At 45.3% G+C, this 19,435-nt stretch overlaps 1 protein-coding gene across 1 annotated transcript in view; it reads left to right on the top strand.

Moving 5' to 3' along the window:
• PSTPIP1 (proline-serine-threonine phosphatase interacting protein 1) overlaps positions 1-19,435 on the top strand; it is a 47,286-nt gene that overhangs the window by 3,688 nt on the left and 24,163 nt on the right. Inside the window, exons 2-3 of the mRNA XM_064722119.1 lie at positions 12,411-12,511; positions 16,484-16,558. Of these exons, the coding sequence (XP_064578189.1) occupies positions 12,411-12,511; positions 16,484-16,558 (176 nt within the window). The remainder of the gene's footprint in view (positions 1-12,410; positions 12,512-16,483; positions 16,559-19,435) is intronic.

The following is a 19,435-nucleotide window of genomic DNA, read 5'->3' as shown; positions in this document are numbered from 1 at the left end:
ACTGGAGCTGGGGAGGCTCCACCAGCCCAGCACCCTGAGGCTGAGCTTGGGCAGGCAGGGATGAGGCTGGCAAACCTTCCAGCCTGGCACCCCAGCTTTGCAAGAGGGTCCCACCCAGTTTGATTTGAATGGCATGGCGCCTGTTGCATCTGACCCTACTGACACAAGGCAGGTTAAGATAAATCAGCTCCCTGCACAACAGCACACAGGTGGGGTCTGCTGTCAGCACATCCTGCACTCCCTGAGCTCCAGAGGCATGGCCACAGTGCTGGTCACATCCAGGCCAAGTCATTGCTGCAGGACATGTGGAAATGGGGAATAAAGGGGGAACCAGCTCGGAAAAGTTGGTCTGGTTGCCCAGCTGATGTCTGTGTTTATTGTGAGGTCGACTTCATCTCCACAGAAGAGGCTGCTCTACTCTTTTTACATGTAATTTCCTCCTCCATTTCCCCAGCTGCTCAGGGACATTGGCTCCCTGAGGCAATGAGAAGCACCCGTGGAGGGTGGAGGGGGAGCAATCACAACAGTCATTGAAACCAGAGGAAATTACAAGCAGAAAACCTGAGCAGTCATTGTGGCTATGGAAACACTGGTGCTTCACAAGTCACTTCTGAGCAGCACAACAGATAAAATGAAGTTCAAATGAACTAACACTAGATGAATGGACTAACAGAGTTCATTTTGGGTCAATGACTGAAATAATTAGACAGTTAAGTACACTTTATTATAATTTTCTGATGACCAAGTTGCAACTGAGAGGTTTGAATATTAAAATTGGTTGATTGATGAATTAAGTCACTGTGACAACTTTGTTAATATTTTTACACAGCTGTATCTGGTTTGTTTTGATCCATCCTGCTCTGCAAAAGTTGGTTGGTTTTACTTGGGCTCAGGGGAGGGGAGGATTCTTATTTCTGCCAATTTTAAGTGTGCCATGAGTCTGTATTTTAAATATGGAATAGATGAGTCATGGACTCTGCCTACATGTACACAGCTACATCTAACCACCACCACTTAAAGAGTGTTTGTCACACCTAGCTTGAAATGGAGCCTCACTAAGAGATCAGAGGGTGTCCTGTGGCCTGTTGGAGCAGCCCACTGAGTGCATTTTCTGAGGCAGAGTCACAGAGTGGCCGAGGCTGAGAGGGGCCTCGGGACATCTCCAGCCTCACCTCACCCAGCACAGGGCCAGTCACAGCAGAGCTCAGAGCATCTCCACAGGTGGAGACTCCACAGCCTCCCTGGGCAAACTGACACTGTGTCTCACCACCTCTTGTTGTCTTATACATCAAGAGGTCTATTGTCATTATAGTGCAAGGATTCCATATCACCAGAGTTTCACACCTCCTCGATGTCTCCCACAGGCAGCTCCTCTAAGCACTGACTGTTCCTGGTCCTTGCAGCAGCCACCTGACTCCAGATCCCACCAATCCACTCTTTTATACCACTGCTCTTATTGGCTACAGCTGTGGCCTGTTAACATCAGGCCTGCTCCTAATCTTTGCTAATTGGTCCAGCTGCAACTCATTGGGGGATAAGATTACATTCTACACCACCTTCATTTACCCATCCTGTATCCCCCTACAACCTCTCAGCAAAACCTTCCTGTGCTTAAACAGGACTTCTTGAATTTCCACAGGTGCTCGTTGTCTCTTCCCCTGTCACTGGGTGCCACTGCAAAGCCCTGGCTCCATCTCCCCTGCTCCTTCCCACAGGAATTTAAACACACTGAGCCCCTTTCTGCAGGCTGAGCAGTGCCAGCCCTCAGCCTCTCCTCCCAGCAGAGCTTCTCCAGGGTGAATCTCAGAGTGTCCCTAGGAATCTCATTTCAACAGGACTGGGTGATTCACAGCCTGTCCCTTTTCTCCCTCTGGGCTGCCACTCCTGCAGAGCTGCCTCTCTTTCTTCAGTCACTGGCTGCAGACACTGAACTTGGGCTGCTTCCTAGGCACAAGGGAACACTTGGAATTTCAATCCAGTAGCACTCATTGCATGCTTGTATGGAAGGCAAGTCAGGCTGCTTGGTTATATTTCAGCTCCTCTAGCTCAAGAAGACCTTTATCTGATTTCATTTTCCAGTGGGAATTTGGCACAGAAAACACTGGTTTCATCTCCAGTTTAATCTAGGTTTTGTAATAAAACTTTTCTCAGCAGCCAGAGTTCAATATTGTACAAAGCTTGCTGTGTTGTTCAGTAGGAGTTTGGGGATTTGGGGCTGAGATGAGGTGAGGGCTGGGGGAACAGCTCTGCATGGAGATCACTGAACCTTGCTCAGGGTGTCAAGGTGAAGAAAAAAGCCCACGTTGAAAATACACATCTGGATCCCAATAGCTTTTCAGTTCCCCAGAGAATTATTCCCTTACTGTACATAGAGTTTAGTACTTCTTTAAAGTGGTGGGAAAATGTCACTGAACAAGACTGAGGAATTGAAAAGTTCCTCATAGCTCCTCATACAACTTTATCTTTGCTTGAAATGAAAGGCAACAGTCTTGGGAATTAAGTGAAAATATACCAGCTCAGGCTAGATTAGAGATACCAACTCCTGTGGTTCCATTCAGAATAAATGAATAAATAAACACAAGCTTTTTTCCTTTAATGTATGACCTTTCCAAATCCAGCAGCTATTATGTGCTGCTCTCAATTTGTCCAGGCCTAATGTATTCCTAATATGAAAGGAAAATAAAAAATAAAGGGTGGGGACAAAGACAAAAAAGGAAAATAGGTGGTCAGCAGCTCTGAGGTGTGAGTCTCATCACTTGATGCTCCTTGTAGTAGGTGCTGTAATTAGTGAAGGGTTATGAACAAACCAGGGCTGACAAACAGCCCCAGGAGCACCAGGAGAAGGAAAGGAGGGCCCTGCCATTGCAAGAGCCTGGATAACATTTGGTTAGGATGTGGGTTTCTGATAGAATCTTTTTTGGGGGAAACACAGCTTTACTGGAAGTAGGGGTGCTGTTTTGGAAGATGAAGCAGGGCTTTGATGAAAAAGTTCTCACCTGGTAAAGGCTCTCTCTGGAGATGGAGTGTCACTACAGGACACGAAAGAACACAAGCACACACCGCTGTTCTCAAGGTGAAGAAAAAAGGGAAGTTTATTTTCTGACTCCAACATTTATAGTTTTCCAAGAGTGCCAGTGTCATTGAAGAGTAACAGTGCCACCTCTCCAAGGACACTGGATAAACCAACAGTCCATCAACTTTCTCCTCCTCCATAAAGGAATGCAAAACAATGAGTTTTTTACAGAAAGGGTGTGAGAAAGTTCGTTACAAGAATGTCAACATCAGAAGGCTTAGAAAAATCTCAAAAAACCAGGGTGACAATGAAGAATGAAGGTGCATTTGCTAAGCAGAGAGGAGGAGGAGGAGAAGAAGAGGCTCCTAAAGCCCTCTGGTTGTGGGAGCTCTGCAGGGGAAGGCACACCCTGGAACAGGAACTGGAGCTTTCACTGCCCACTGCCTGCAGGACTTGTGCCGCCAGGTTCAGCCCCTCATAAAGCAGCTGGAGAAAGAGATTCAAATATAATCCCCCTTCCCTGTACAGGCAGCACATGGGGGTGGTGTGGCAGCTGTGGCAGGGGTGTCTCAATCAGACACTAATGGAGTGTCAGAATGTTGCATCATGTTGTGTAATCGGATATGTTGAAAATTGTCATTTAGGTGGCAAGGATCTCTTGTGAAATGGAATTGGTAACATGTAGATATTGAAATAATCTTTACTAAGAAGTGAAGTCAATCTTTGATTCATTCCCCTTCTACAGCAAGACTCTGGGAATATTTCCTGAAGTTTTACCCTTCCCCATGTGCCAGGTGACACCAGTAACAAAGGGAGCATAGGTTCAGCAGTGACTTTTATGAAGTGCCTTTTTCAGAATTGACAGGAAACAATTCTAAGCATTTTAAGACAAGGAGGAGGAAGACAAATAGTTTTTTAAATAAATTAATGTACTAACTAAGCAGGTCTGGTCCCAGTGGCTCTGTAAGACCTGTGGACAGTTATCTGTGTGCTTGAGCAAGTCAGGGCTGTTTCAGTTTCACTCACCGTGGTCTGGGACTGAGCTCACGGTGCTTGTAGAAGGTGAGGAGACCTCTTATAACAGAGAAGGAAACTGGAAGTGAATGAACCAAAGAGGAATAGAAACAAAAGTAATCTCAGACCATTATTTTGTGTAAAACAGAAGTATCCTCTACTTGTAAGATTCTATTTCTCCTCATTTTCCTTCCAGTTTCTCTTGTAAAGGTAATGTTGCTCAGTAGGAGACTGGAGGAACATCTGATCCTTCCATTGACAGGTTTATCTGTCATGTTTCAGAAGGACCATGGCAACAGTGCTGTGCCTTCTGAAAGACAGGTGCAAATCCTCACTTGGGCCTCTCTGTTGGCTCCCAAGGAGAAGCCACGTTAATTTATGGATTTAGGTGTTGTCTGAAGTCATATGGCGAAAATACAAAGGGATGCTGCCACCTCAAACCTGTGTCATGTAACCACATCAAGCTCCCATTAAAAACTGGTGAGGGAATTCTGCTGCCTCCTGTCCCATTTCTTATTATCCCCATCACAGAGGTGTTCCAGAAGTTTGTTCTATATGGATTTCCTGAATGGATGCCTAGTTTTTTGTAATGGTTTTTCTTGTGATGTATATTTGTCTGCCGGCTCCTTTCTCCTTCTGCTAGCACAGGAGCACTGGGGCTCTGAACTGCACTCAAAACAATGTTTAATCAAATTATTAAGAAGATAACCTAAAACAGAGGTAATAAGCACAAGCAGAGTCCTTTTAGTACGCTGGAATTGAGACTTTCCAAGGCTGTTCCCTGTGTGCCATGAGTCTGCCAGCCAGCAAACCACCTGCAAAAGAGAGGCAGGCTTTTGTGCAGCCCTCACTTTCGATCTGTGCATTAAAACATGAAGAGAGCCAAACAATATGCTGTGACTGTAAGAATGCCTAATACATAACACATGAGCAGTCCAGGATGCCAGGGAGGAGGGTGAGTAGAGTATTTGCAGGGCAGGCCTGATCAAGGAGGGAATGATATCAGAAGGCTAATTAATTACTTTATTATACTATATTATTCTATTCTATATTACACTATATTAGATTACATCTAAAGTGAATCTGCCAAGCACTCAAGTCTGCACACAACTGCCCAGAATCTCATGACCAACAGTCCACACACACACCCACCCACACACACACACACACACTTGGCCCTGGTAGGCCAAGGAAACAAAACCCCATCACCTTGGGTAAACAATCACCATATTGCATTCTACTTTGGCACAAACACAGGCACAGCAAATTATAAGAATTTTTTCCCCTTTCTCTGAGGTTCAGAGAATGTGAAACCCAGAAATACTCTTGGGAAGAATTGTGCCTTGCTTTTCCCTGTGAAGAGACGTGGCTACAGGCGAGGGCTCCGGAAGCTGAGGAGCAAATTCCTATGTCAGCAGAACTCAGAATCAACCATTTCCTTCTCAGAGAAAACCCACAGGGTCAAGAGCAAAAGACCACTGGGGGGTTACTGTTCTGCTCAGTGTCACTTGCACTGCTCCTGTATAGTTTGTGGATCCCAATTTCAGTTTTACCTCTGACCATCCTGGCTGCTGCAGGGTTCAAGTCTGGCGAGAATCTCCCTGCAGGGGCAGTGGGAGAGGCAGCCCAGCAGCCCAGCAATTGGAATGCTGCAGAGGCAGTGGTTTTCCCTTTCATTTTTGAAGGTCCCATTCAAGGTTCACCTCTCTGCTATTTTCTGACAATAAATACCATTTGCTGCCCATAAAAGGTACTGCACGTCAGATTTAGGTAACAGACTGCAGCAAAACTGCAAACTAAGCTCAAGCTGTGGAAAATACTCAAGTGGAATTATCACCAAAATGTCCCTACCTACATCCTGAACAAACATTTATGTTTCTAATACACAAAGAGTGAATTTACAAGAAGTGACAGAAATCTTGTACAGCCAGCTTCAACCCACCTACTCTTCCTTGCTTTTTCTGCTTATGTGGGGGGAAAAAAATCAATACTTTAAAAAAATGGATTTTTTTAAGCTCATATAAATTCTGCAGTCAGTCTTGGAAAGCACAAGCATCCACCACATTCCCATCCATTCCAGCTGATTTCAGCCAGTAGGAAGAAGGAACTCTTACACAGTACAGCATGAGCAAATGCTTTTAAACCTACTAAGCAGTTGATTATGACATGACCATGTGTGAAAAAGGCCTCCTATCACACCAGCAGTGGCCAGGGGAGAAGGTTTTGGTCAGAGGTTTCCGATGTGACCCCGCTCTGCTCTGGGCATGGTGACCTTCCCCCACGAGTGAGCTCAGCTCAGAGTGGGGATGCTGAGCTGCCCTTTCAGCTGCTGGCTCCAGGCAGAGGAGGGCCAGGCTGCAAAGCTGGGGTTGGTTTTGCAAAGGGCTCTTTGAGTGCCCCTGCGGTGCAGCAGAGCTGGGAGGCAGCCCTGGAACAGGAACAGGAACAGGAACAGCAGCAAAGCAGCTCTTATCACAGCAGGGCACCCCGAGATAAGAGCTGCACTGGGGACTGCAGCACACACACAGCAGCGTGCTCACTGCTGTCCTGAGCACATGCACAAAGCAGGAAACTTCCCAAAACACTTTGTATCAGGAGCATACTTCTAAAAACACTAGGAAATTTTAAAGTATACCAGGGGAAAAACCACCAAACATAAACCAAGTGATTGAATTACAGTGAAAGGCCATGCCATGACAGGAAATATCCAGTCCAAGGTACTTGGAGATTCTAAGTCATGTTTAGGTCTGTTTGCTGCTCCTCTACACGTACAAAGCCCTTGGCAGAGCTTGACAAGGAGACTGGCAGAACAAAGGGAACAAGATTTGAAACACTCAGGTCAGTACCCAGTGGTATGATGCAAGAATACAATTAATTGATTTAACTCAGTCAGAACAACTTACTTTCAGTCCGGGACTGAGATATCATGTGTGATACTGCTGTGGATAGAAAGGATTTCTTTCTGACAGTTGAAAAAGATATTGTCAAAATGATGCATGTTCAAAACTTCACTATGCCCTGTTCTCTCTAAACTTCCTCCTCACACCAGTAGTTATTTCCTTTTTAAACTCTGGAAAAGTGGATCTTAAGTTTTTGTTTTACTAAAACCATTACAACTAAACAAGATATGAATGCAAAACCAGTTTGATTTAGAGAAAAATTCCAAAGATACCCATAACAGATTCAGTTATTTTTCTCTTTGAAAATTCTGTACTAATAGTTTATTTGGATCAGGTAGCAGCATTTAGCATTTTGAGTCCACAACCATGTGAGAACACTTCTGATACAAGCTTTGGTAAAATATCATTAAGAACCAAGATGAGGAATGAACTTTAATAACTAAATACTTTGAAACTTCAGAGAAAGTAGAGGGGGTTTAAAAGATTTTTTTTAATATTAGCAGATAATATATTTCAAATAATTCCTAAATGAGGGCAGATTAGGCTGAAGGAAGCCCTGAGAGCTCTGCTGTGGCTGTCATTGCTCGTGCCAGCCCCCCAGAGAGGCAGAGCAGGTTCTGGGGGTGGATTCTGCTCTGTTTAGCACCACATCAGCTCAGCACTGTCTGCTGGGTACTGAGCAATGCACCCAGTGTCTGCTGTGGAGATTTTCCTATTCCAGCCCTTCCTGCCCAACAGGGGGGTGTCACTGCCCACCTGTACCCTGGGGTTTCTGTCCCTCTCACCTCCTGGTTCCCTACAGAAAGCAGCTGAGCAGGTGCTGCAGCTGGAGGTGCTGGGATGAGCCCTTTCCTGCTGAGAGGCAGAGCTCCCAGAGCCCTGCACTCCCAGAGCCCTGCAGCAAGCCCAGGTGGAGCTCTGGCACCCCCCGAACAGGACACACAGCCTCAGCAGCTCAGGCTGCCCTGGGGAGATGCTGAGGTGCTGCCAAGCTGGCTCATCCTGCAGGAGCAGGGAGAGCTCTGGGCTGGGCTGTGTAAAACACCTCTGAACAAAGCCCTGGGTGGGCAAGGCAGGTGCCAGCACGGTTAGGAATGCTCCAAGGAGAGCAGCCACTGCAGAAAAGCCCAGAGTTGCCTCACCATGGCCACAATGGCCTGATGAGCTCATGTCACTGTGACCATCACCAGCTGGACGTGCAGAGTGTGCCATCAGTGCTTTGTGCATGGGTTTGGATGGTTTTGCTTCAGACCATCACCAGCTGGACATGCAGGGTGTGCCATGAGTGCTTTCTACCTGAGTTTGGATCATTTTGCTTCAGTTCAGTCCATTGGAAAAGCTACTGAGAGCTGCTTCAGTAATGAGCACAGCATTTTAGGCTTTCCTCCTTGATATTATTACAATAGGAGCCTTTTCACTTCAAAATGTAAACTCTTGTACTTTAAAAAGCCTTGCATGCAGTTCCCTCTGAGCACCCAGCAGCATGAGGCTCAGAGGAAAGTTCTGGAGTAAGGCTGATCCTTAGGGAGTTAAAGACACAAGGTTACTCAGCTTGGTGCCACCAGAAGAAGAAATTATGTCACCCCCCAGCAATCCTGGTGCTTCCTACCCTCTGGGCAGGGAGCTGACACTGACAGCCTTCCCTTGCAGCAAAATCCTCAGAGCCTCTCCCTGCTGGCTGCAGGAACCAGCTCAGAGCCAGCCCTGAATGATCTCTGCCACAGTTAACTCCCAGCATTGGCCTGGGTGGTCACCCATGGAAAAACCTCTACCAGGAGGGACAGGGCACAGTCCCAAGGCACAGAGCTCACAGGAAAATGCTGATGGGAGGGAGCAGCATTGTTCATCCTCAGAGGGAAAAAGAAGTGGAAAGAAGAATGGGTATCCCAGTGTGCTCACTGTCATCAACTCTGCTTGCAGGCTTCCATGCCTCCTTTCAAGTGTCCTGGGAAAAACTGTTCTACTTAAACTACAGCACAGGGGTTGTAGTTTATTGGGGTTTATAGGGTAGTTTATAGGATTTCAGTCCTATAATCCCCTCCACATTTCTTTTGTCTCTGAAGGAACAGTGCTGCTCATTGCACTGGAGGGAAGCAACTTTGTCACTGGGCAGAGGGGAGGAAAGGCTGCCCCTCCTTTACTGGGGATTTCCAGGAGGAAAACAAGAAGAAAATCCCCAGGCAGAGAGCAGAGCACACGTGCAGAGTTAGGGGGTGAATTTCAGGACAACACAACTCTGCTCACAACACTGAAATCCCTGTCAAGCACTTTCTTGTTGGTAATTATAGGCCTGTTGGACAACAAGGAATAACTAATCTTTTTTAGCAGCAAGGATTAAATCCTCTTTCACAGCCACGCACGCTTTGACTAAGCAGAATCCCTTTATTGGCCATGAGAGAAATTACTGGTGGTGAGTCAAATCACCCTCTTCCAACCAACTAGATTTTAGTATAAGCAAATGAGGTTTTACACATTTAATGCCTATATTTATTATCTAATTAAAGAATTTTTCTAATTTCTAAAAAATACAAAATAGTTCTTTGAATATTCATTAGTTCTTAGAATCATAACAAAATCCTTTCTGAGAAGTACCAAGCACTGCCTGACTAGTGCAGCTTAACAGCTTTTGCAAAACCACTCAATGAGAGTGCTAATTATAACACAAAATGGTAAATGGAAAATAGAATAGAGGCGAGACAGCTTAGCAAGGCTAGACAGTTGTTTAATGAGATCCAATCTTGCTGTCTGATTGTCTTGACAAAGAAAATGTGGGGTCAGTTATGGTGCTGCACAGGAAATCCTTAAGACACTAGATAAAAACAAAACAGGGCTGAACAGATAAAGCAGGGGAAGAACTCTAAAATGGGCAAAGACACTGATCTGGGGGAGGTGCTGGATCCTGCCACAAGACCTGAAGAATGGGCTGGAAATAGCTGTGCTTGAAACAAAGAAGTAGAATGAAATATTGTACAGGAGGTATCTGATAACCTTCAAGAGTGAGGTAACAGAAAACAGATAAAAATCAAAGTTTCAAAGTACAAAATGGGAGTAAGAGATCAGTAGTGAAAAAATCCAATATACTCTGAGACCTTGTTGAATAAAATACCAGGAGAGGAGAGAATTGCAGGTATATCTGTAGATCATAGCTCATTTAAGTGCCACTGCTATGATTTGATAGTGAAAGAAGGCAAATACAATCCTCTGATGGATCAAAAGTGTTTCTTTGAGAGCTGACATTAATGCCATGGTACAAAGCATCACTTGGTCTTTACTGGAGTGGTAAAGCATCATCCTTGTCCAACAGGGATTTATTCAGCCTTGAACAGGTGCTATAACAACACATGGGAATCAAGGATGGCAAAGCAGAATGTCAGGAAAGGGCAGAGGAGGTTTGTTTGGATTCAAGGAGAGGCTGAGAGAGGCTGCAGTTATACAACACGTGAAAAAAGAAATAGAGCTGTTGAAATGAAAGGGAAACATTTGTGCAAGTAAGCTGAGGCCTGAGTGATTCATGGCTCCCTTGTGGTTGGAAATTAAGAAGCAGTGCTGCAGGGTGAGTGACCAGAGCTGCTCACACTTGTGTCACCCTGGCTGTGGCGTTTCCTGTCCCTCTGCAGGTGACACGAGCTGCTCAGGGCACAGCCAGAGCTGCTCCCTTGGAGCCCTGCTCTGCATTGCTGACCCTGCTGCTTCTGAAACACGGCCTCCACATTCTTTGGGAACACAGAGGAGGACAAGAAAGCAAATTTTGAGATGGATGGCCCCCAAAATGAAGATAGATTAAATGAGTGTCTGTAGTAGGAGTTCTCCTTAGGAGCCAAATCTCTCTGCAAGGGCCAGCGAAGCCCAGAGGAACCTGGCAGGCAGTGATGCTTCCAGGGGCCTGGGGAGACCCCCAGTGCACTCAGCCCATCAGGCTGCCCCCAGCACACTGCTGTGCTTGTGTGCATGGTTTTGGGTTGATGACAAGTTAGGGTTGTATTCTCTGTTTAGGGAATTTAATAAACATTCTCTCAGACATAAAGAATTTGTCCTCCTTTCAGTGTAACAACTGTGCCAGTTTAAAAGAGGTGGGGAAAGGCACCAGTTGAGTTTTAGCATTTACTGAACAAAGAGAGATATTGAACAGAAAGGCAGAGTAACTTCACCGTGAGCTTATCACTGCCTTTGTTGCCTGTGGCAGTGGCTGACTGCTGTGGTGACACCAACCCACAGGATATTGTCACTTACCTCATGGGCAGCATTTCTGGGACAAGAAAGCTGTGTACACAGCTATGAGATATAGCTGATTGCATCTGAAAATGTACAATTAAAATGCTGGGGGTGTGAGCTGGTTGTGGAGCATCTGATCAGAGTTTCTGCCAGGCAGAGGGAGCCATTTATAGTGTTTTTTTTTACAGCAGTGATGCCTTCTGCTATTGGAATGTCCTCAAAAAAAAGAGAGAGGGGGGAAGTGCTAAGTCCATTGCCAGGGTATTATCAAGAACCTTTCCTACTTTTCTCTCTGAATGGCAAAACTTGCTGCTTCTCATTTATTTCACAGCAGGATCCCTTCCTGTGATGTGTGTGTAAATTGCCCTTGGAAACATTAGGAAAACTAATGTTTTGGGCTTGAGATCCTCTTCCTTCAGGGGTGATGGCTTTAACAATGGACTGTAGCACTGGAAATGTTACTACAGCCTGTAGGTTTACAGGGATTGTCTGCAGAAATTTATCCTAGCTCTTGAAGAACCAAAAAAAAATCGTTCCTAGATCTGCAAATCTCCCCTGTGTGAGCAGCACCTCACCTGGTGGAGCTGCCATCACCCACCTCCATTCATCCCCAGAGCTCCCCTGCTCCTCTCCAGCCCCAGCAGCAAGGAAGCAAAGGCACAAGCTCAAGTGCCCAGCAGTTGCTTGCCAGAGGATCTTTTCCAAGTACCAAAACTTCAACAGCTGTCTTCTTCCCAGTGGTGGTGGAAAGCAATAAAGTAACCCATTTATTAAATGGTAACTGCTGTGGGGACAGTGGATGGATGTATAAACTGCATTCAGTTCATATGGAAGGGCTTGTATTGTAGATAAACTGCTTGAGGGAAGGAACACACTCATTCTCTTTATGGTTTCACAGCCCGTGATTTTACCATAATGCTGTAACATAAAGCTCAGAAAACATTCACCACTACATTTCCAATAGCATTATCACTCTGTACTGGTTAACTCAGGCTCCCTGTGGAAAAATGCCTTGTCCTGATCCTGTTGGGAGGCAGTGGGAGGAGCAGGAGCAGAACACAGGAATCCTGTCTGCCTGTGCCATGAGCCCTCCCATGAAAACACCCTGACCAGGTGGCACAGTCACTGCCCCACAGGCTGATATTGGTACTGAGCTGACTCTGACCTTTCTTTTTAGATACAGGGTAAGAGGAATTAAGAAATAAGAATTAGAATTAAGGTAAGAGGAACTGATGTGCTGAACAGCTATTACTTTTTCTTTCTGTCTTCAGTGCAAGGAGTTCACTTTCCACACTGGCTACGAGGTGCTCGTTCAGCGGCTGCTGGAGGGGAAGAAGATGTGCAAAGATGTGGAGGATTTGCTCAAGCAGAGGTATGAAAATCAGAGTGAAAAAAGTGTGAACAGCCTCCTTTTTTTGTCTCATTTGGCATCCAGAAGGGAATAGCAGGCTGTTTCTCAGTTTGGTGTTGTTATGAGCTTACATAGAAAAGCCTGAGTAATTTTAATCCCAGCCTTGTGATGTGAAGGTAGATCAATAGAAATCTCAAAGACTTGAGAAGGGAAGAGAAGGTTGAAGAGTCAGAAACCCAGAGCTCCACTAAGACCCCTCATTATGGGTCCAGAAGTACACAGTAGCACCTACATTCACAAGTAACGTTTTAAAGTTTCCCCTTTTGCAGGGCAAAAATGACTTGCACATTTTTGTTTCTCTTTGAACATGCTGTTGCCACAGGCACTGTTTCAGTTTCCTGCCAAAAATGAGACCTTTTTTCAAATACAAAGCTACATAAAATGCTACCTAAAGCCTTACCCAGACACCCAAACCAGCCCCTGTTGTACACCAACCTTAGCAGGTTTGAGTAATGATGTTGTAGCTCATGCTCCTGATTATGTGCTTCTTGGTGCTTCTCAACAGCAACTATGGACAGCTGACAACTTTATGGGTGAGAAATTATGTATCACACTGCTGCTCTGGCTCCTTTGCCATTCATTTTTGTAGTTGTGACTTAGAAAAACAGCTCTGAAATTTGGTTCTGTTTTGAGGTAGCTTCAGCAGTTTCAGCATGTAGCATGAAGCACACACGTGCTCAGGTGTGACATGTAGGAAAGACCACACAAATATGGATTGTGTATCCAGCAGGCAATCTCAGAGCAGCTCATCTCAGCACTGTCAACTTATGAATATTGCTCCACCTTCCTGCTTTTTCTTCCCATGCTGTCCCCATCTACTTTTTTGGGTTTAGGGTGGTTTTCTGAAGGCTGATTAGAAAGCCCTGGTACTTTCAAGGGGGTGTGAGTTGTCAGACTCAAAAGTGGCCATTTCACCACCTGTGAAGTCTCCCATCAAAACCTGAAGCTCTCTAAGTTGCTTTTCTCAACCATCAGTGGAAGACTGTGGTATTGGCACACATCACACCGTCCTGAAGTCACGTCTGCCTGATGGCAGCTTAGCTGCAAGTGTTTAAAATAGCTCCTTTGGGCCTCATACTGTGGCATTCACATCCTCTGAGAAACCTCTTTGTCCAGGGTTTTTCTCCTGGGAAGCTGAGAAGCCTCGGAGAAAAAGGAAAACAATAATTATCTCATTTGCTTCTCCTGTGCTGTGCTCATGTGGAATATGTTTGGAGCTTGTTTACCCACAGGCGATTGTTCCATTGATTCTGGTGTGAGTTGTTTTCACTCATTGGCCAATCAGGGCCAAGCTGTGTCAGGACTCTGGAAAGAGTAATGAGTTTTCATTATTATCTTTTTAGCATTCTGTCTGTATCCTTTCTGTATTCTTTAGTATAGATTAGTTTAGTATTCTTTAATATAATATAGATGATAAAATAATAAATTAGCCTTCTGAGAACATGGAGTCAGATGCATCATTCCTCCCTGCCACAGGAGTCCCTGCAAATACAATATCAAACCTTACAGAGCTCAGAACTGCACTGCAGGCCTCGGGGAGTGCAATTCTGCATCAGATGCTGCACACACCTGTGCTCCTGCCAAAATATTGCAGAGGCTTCTGAAAGTTTTTCTGAAAGCAGGATGAGGTTTTTCCTGGTTTATGGTGGAGGCACAAAGTTCTTTCTGTAAAGAAGAAAAAATAGATGTACATTTTGCAAGTATTTCCATGAGGTTTTTCACACCCCAGGACGCTGCAGAGGTCGTGTGTACGTGTGTGTGCCCGTGTGGGTACGTGCCTGATGGGGGGAGGAACAGGAGATGAGAAGTGGGCACTGAGTCAAAGATGTGATTTCCAGTTTATTGCTGGCACATGTTTGTTTCAGCTCAGCCTCACGTCACTCATAGGAGTGACCCAGCAGAAGATCAAAGGATGGGATGAATCTCTCTTCTAGAGGCTGCCCATACCATGTGGTTCACTTTGGAATTTCAGCAAGGACTCCTGCAGCCCTGAAGCCAGCTGCCCTGGGCTTGGCCACACAAACACTCCATCAGTTTTCCAACCACAAATCCCCTAACTGGCCCAGAGAAAGGCCTAAGAGGTTTGGGAGTGAGAAAGCAATTTTATTCCAGAACAAAACCCAGGGTTAAAACACAGAGTGTGTTCTATCCCTGAATGGCTGCAGGGAAACGTAGAAGCTGTGTGCAGGAGTGCTGCAAAGTGGGAAAAGCAGCACACAGATGTGAAGAGATAGTGTCGGCTCCTGTGAAATTCCTCTGACCCTGGGCTAGTCCAGTCCCATCCATGCTGAGGTTTCAGGAGCTGGGACTGGCTTAGAAGCTTTTTTCCCATACTTGGGTATTGAGCAGGCAAAGTCTGGAGTAATTTTCATCGCTGCACAGGCACTGGCACTAAGCAAAGCCTCTGACTCAGAAGTGTTTCTTGATACTGAAATCAGAAGAAAATTAATCTATTCTTCTTCTGCCACATTATGTGTCTGGAGCATATTTCCATTTTGATGAAATTTCAGTCATCTAACATGAAAAAGAAGTGGTGCCTCTGCATGGCCTGTCACCATTTGGCACCCTGTTCCTCTAACAGGAATGCCAGCAGGGATGTAGGAACACCCCAGTGAAACTCAGCAGTTCTGAGAGCAGGAGGGCAGCACCTGCAGTGGGAGCCATGGGCAGAGGCCAGGAACCCTCTGCTCCTGCTGCAGGGCCAGCACTGCTGCTCCAGGGCCTGACACATCTCCTTGGGCTGGGGAGAGTCTGGGATGAGCCTGGTTCAGACCCCAGGAGATGTGGATTTGCTCCCAGAGCCCAGGACCAGCAGAGGGGCTGTGGGACCCTCTCAGGGACCCATCCCAGCAGCTGCAGGAGCAGCTTCAAACTGCTGGAACTCAGCAAAGACACACCAAGCACCTCCTGGCCAGGTGGGAAGACTGATGGGACTAAAACCCAGCAGGGTTGTAGGGCCTTGCACCCACATCAAATTCATTTTTTGAACAAAGAGTACGTTTCTCTAAGGTGCCAAGTTTCAGGCCAAAACAGTTTGAAATGCTTTGAAACTGCTCTTGAGAACTGGACCCTAAACAAAATCATCCCTCCCCCCAGGTGCTAGCACCAGGCTATCTGTTCATTATTTATTGTTGACCATTCCATAGTTTTTAGCAGCTGCTCAAAGACTGACAACTTGGTTCCACCCTGGTCTTGCACCCAGGAGAAAGGAAGTAACACATTTAGTACAAATACTTTTTTTAAAGAGAATAGAAGTTTCCTCCAGTGCTGGGGGAAGGGAAAGCAAAGGAAATATTTGTATTTCTTTATTAACCATAGAAACAGAGCCACTGTCCTGAGTCACCAGTTACAGTTCCCCATTAGGTGAGGTTGTCCCTTCCACAGAGCTGCCCCAGCCTCACCACACAACCACCAGGGCTCCTTTGTCCTCAGCCTCCATGGCAGATCTTCCAGCAGTGCCTCGTCTTTCCAATGGATGGAAATACTCCTGCTACCCCATTTATGGCTCCCATTTATTCCCAACATCTCTTGAAAGGATCCTTTGGAACCTGCTCTTCACTGCCCTCACAGCCATGGTTTTAATGCACTGAGCCAGCCATCCTTTTTAGGTTCCTTTTGTTCTGTTCTGAACGCCTTCATCTCCTCTCTGTTCACCTCCTCCTTCCCATGAACCCAAGTTCTGGGGGCAGAGCTGAACATAGCATTCCACAGCAATCAAAGCCATGGAGAGGGGCTTCATTTTTATCTCATTTCTTCCAGAAATAACTTATCCAGAGTATTTCAGAGGTTAACTAACAGCACTAGGATTGAGGAGATAGAGAAATCAAATAAGTAGCATTTCTGATGTTTTGCACCTCAAATACAATTAGAGGATTTGTGTAAATGTGATCCTGGTACCACTAAGAGAAATTGAGAAAGCTTTTCTTTTCACAGAGCACAAGCAGAAGAGAGATATGGGAAAGAGCTGGTTCAAATAGCCCGAAAAGCAGGAGGACAAACAGAAATCAAGTAAGGAATTCTTTTATTATTACTGCAAACAAAATTATTTTGGAAGAAATACCAGACTCCTGTGTTTTGCCTCTGGATGAGGTCACAACCACTCATTTCAGTGCATTACACAGCTCTTCACAATGTGTAGGGAAGTGGGGAAACACCACAGTCCTTCACAGTGGGATTCACTGTTTGTGAATAGTCTCTACTTAGAAACTGCCAGTAGGTCCTTTCCTGAGATTTTTTTTTTTTTAATTTCAAGATTCTTAATGTTTAATATTTGCTTCCAAAAGCAGACCAAGTGATGGGGAAAAAAAGAGAATGGAAAAGGTTGTGAAATGTTTAGGGTGGTGGTTTGACAGTTCTGGAAAGCTGGTGAACACTGAGAAACTGTGACAGAACAAATACAAAGACCCCAAAAATCAGCTTCTGCAGCAGGAAAAAAGGCTTACCTTAGGAATACAAAATGTAAATCTCTTTGAAGGGACCTAATTTGAAATAATTCAATGGAACTACTGAAATACACTAAGATGACATATATATTTTTCTCTGTCTCCTCTATTACTATCTTAAATGATGTATAAATTGTGTTGGGAGGGAAGATAGATATTGGTATGGAATTTAACTTAATAAACACTGCTGATAAACTGCTGCTATTATTGATGGCAGCAGCAATAATGAGACATTTTGTCATTATTGTAACAAGTAATAATACAGTAATAAGGTGGCAGAGGATGAAGATGAGGGGTCACAGAAGACAATCCTGAAAGAGGAGACCTCAATCGAAACACAAACCAGCTCTATTGATCCCTGGGGCCGGCTCCCCTCCTCCATCCCATAGCTCATTCCTTAATGGCAGTCTCCTTTTCACCTGGATTTATCACTCCCAGTGCAAGTGGTTCCTGGCCATGTTTTGTGGGAGAGCTTGAGCCCAGGCAGTGCCACAGCAAGGCTGGCACAGACGCTGCTGGCAATGCCAGGGGATGTGCAAGGCTTCTGCTGCAGCTCTGCCTGGCCCCTGGGCAGCACCCAGGGATGCCTCAGTGCCAGAGATGCCTCCTGCCCTCCTGGTGCCTCAGTGCACTGACCTCAGGGCTGAAAAGGAAGGAGAAGAAGAAATATTCTGAAATGAAAACATCAGGTTAAGGATAGATGGGTTTTTCTCAACCAAAGGCTAAGATTAGCATTCCAGGATCAAAGAAAGGCTTCACCTCAACTCCTTTAGTGGCAACACAGGGCAGGCAGAGCAGATGTGTTCAGCAACAAGCAGCTTTGGCTGCCCTTCAGTAGCTCAGTGACAATTCATGGGTCTGCCTTTTCTCAAGAGATTATGAGAGCTTGATTGAGAAGCAGAGCCAAGTCCCAGTGTTGGGATATGGATCCAAGTTCCCCTCAAGTTGGGGGGAGTTTGGGCTTGGGCCCAGCTCCACTTTGATCCAGCAATTTTATAGCTTGGCATGGAGGGAAGCTGAGCACACAAACAAAGCTGTGGAGCTGATTTACTGCTTCCATAATCCACACCTGGCCAGGGAGGGACCAGCTCTGCACTGATGTTTTATCAGAGAAATGTCTCACTGTGCCTGGCCTGAAGCAGAGAGGACACTTTCCCTCACCCAGCATCCTCTGATTGTTTAAGGAATTGCACAGAGAATGAAGGGCATTTGTCCAGGGCAAACAAAAAATCAGAGAAAACTAAAGTCTGTCCAGGGCTGGAACAACACAAGAAAATGCAGTGTTTGGTTTTGATGCCTTAAAATTGTTGAATTTTCTGTGTCTGTGTGTTCTCCTCAGTGTGAAATTTCTGTTTGCATGCCATTGATTGCTGGCAGCAGTTCTGCCCTCAAGGTCAGTCCTCCAGGGAGACTTGAGGAAGGGAATCTATGTACTCCTTATAATAAGAAAAGCTTGAAAGGACTATGCTGCAACTGTGCCAGTGCATTTTTCCAAGTGTTTCCTCTTTATAGGACTCCCTATTTTCATCTGATAGAACTACAAGTACTTGATAGGCTGAGCAGGGCTGTTCACACCTTCAAATGCAGCTCTGGGTAGCAGTATTTCTTCAAGTCTAATGTATTTGTACCTAAAACTTCCATCTGACAAACACCAGGACAAAAGCAGCTTCCAGGGTGTTTCTGCAGACTCTCCTGTGCCATGCTATGTATGGAAGAGGAGCAGGAATTACTAATTTTAAATCACTCAGTCATTTTCTTGCTAATACAAAATTATTATCCTCTAATCTTAAATTTAGCCACCTTTTAAATATCTCAGATACTGAGGCTTTCTGTCACACCACAGAAATTCCTAATATCAGGATACCTGATACCCTTTCAAAAAATCTATAAAAGGAACATAAAAATTGCATCCACAACAAACACCCAAAAGCTTCCAGTATGAAAATTCCCAGAAGACCTTAAGAGAAACAACTTCAAGGCTGAGGTTGATATTTCAGCACAGTCAGGATAGCACAAGACAAGGGAATAAGCAAATGAGTAAATGGCAAGCACCAGAGCAGCCTGGAGAAGGGATGGCACACTGCACCAGGGAGTGGCCACTGCTGCAGAAAACACTTCTCTCCCAAGCCTCCCCTATATCTTAGGAGCTTTTATGTTTGAATCAAAGAAAAAAACAATTTCAACATTTTTTCAGGCTTGCTCCTTCTCTCCCCAAATTCTGCTTCAGCTGGAGCAATTGCTGAACTCAGCTAAATGTATAAATAGATTCTACTGCCCGTTTTTGTTCACCAGACACACAGATGAAGGAATATGCTGCTGACTCCAAAGATTGTAGGGAGGGTTCACTGGAATGTAACAGCAACTCTGGGGCCACTCTCTCTTGATTGGAGAAGGCTCCAGGTGACAGCAGCCATCAGGATGCCCTCCTGCATCCCTGGGATAT

Source organism: Zonotrichia leucophrys, chromosome 10 (genome assembly GCF_028769735.1).
Source record: "Zonotrichia leucophrys gambelii isolate GWCS_2022_RI chromosome 10, RI_Zleu_2.0, whole genome shotgun sequence".
Taxonomy (NCBI): Eukaryota; Metazoa; Chordata; class Aves; order Passeriformes; family Passerellidae; genus Zonotrichia; species Zonotrichia leucophrys.
The sequence above is the reverse complement of the archived record's forward strand: the minus strand, read 5'-3'. Positions and strand labels throughout refer to the sequence as shown.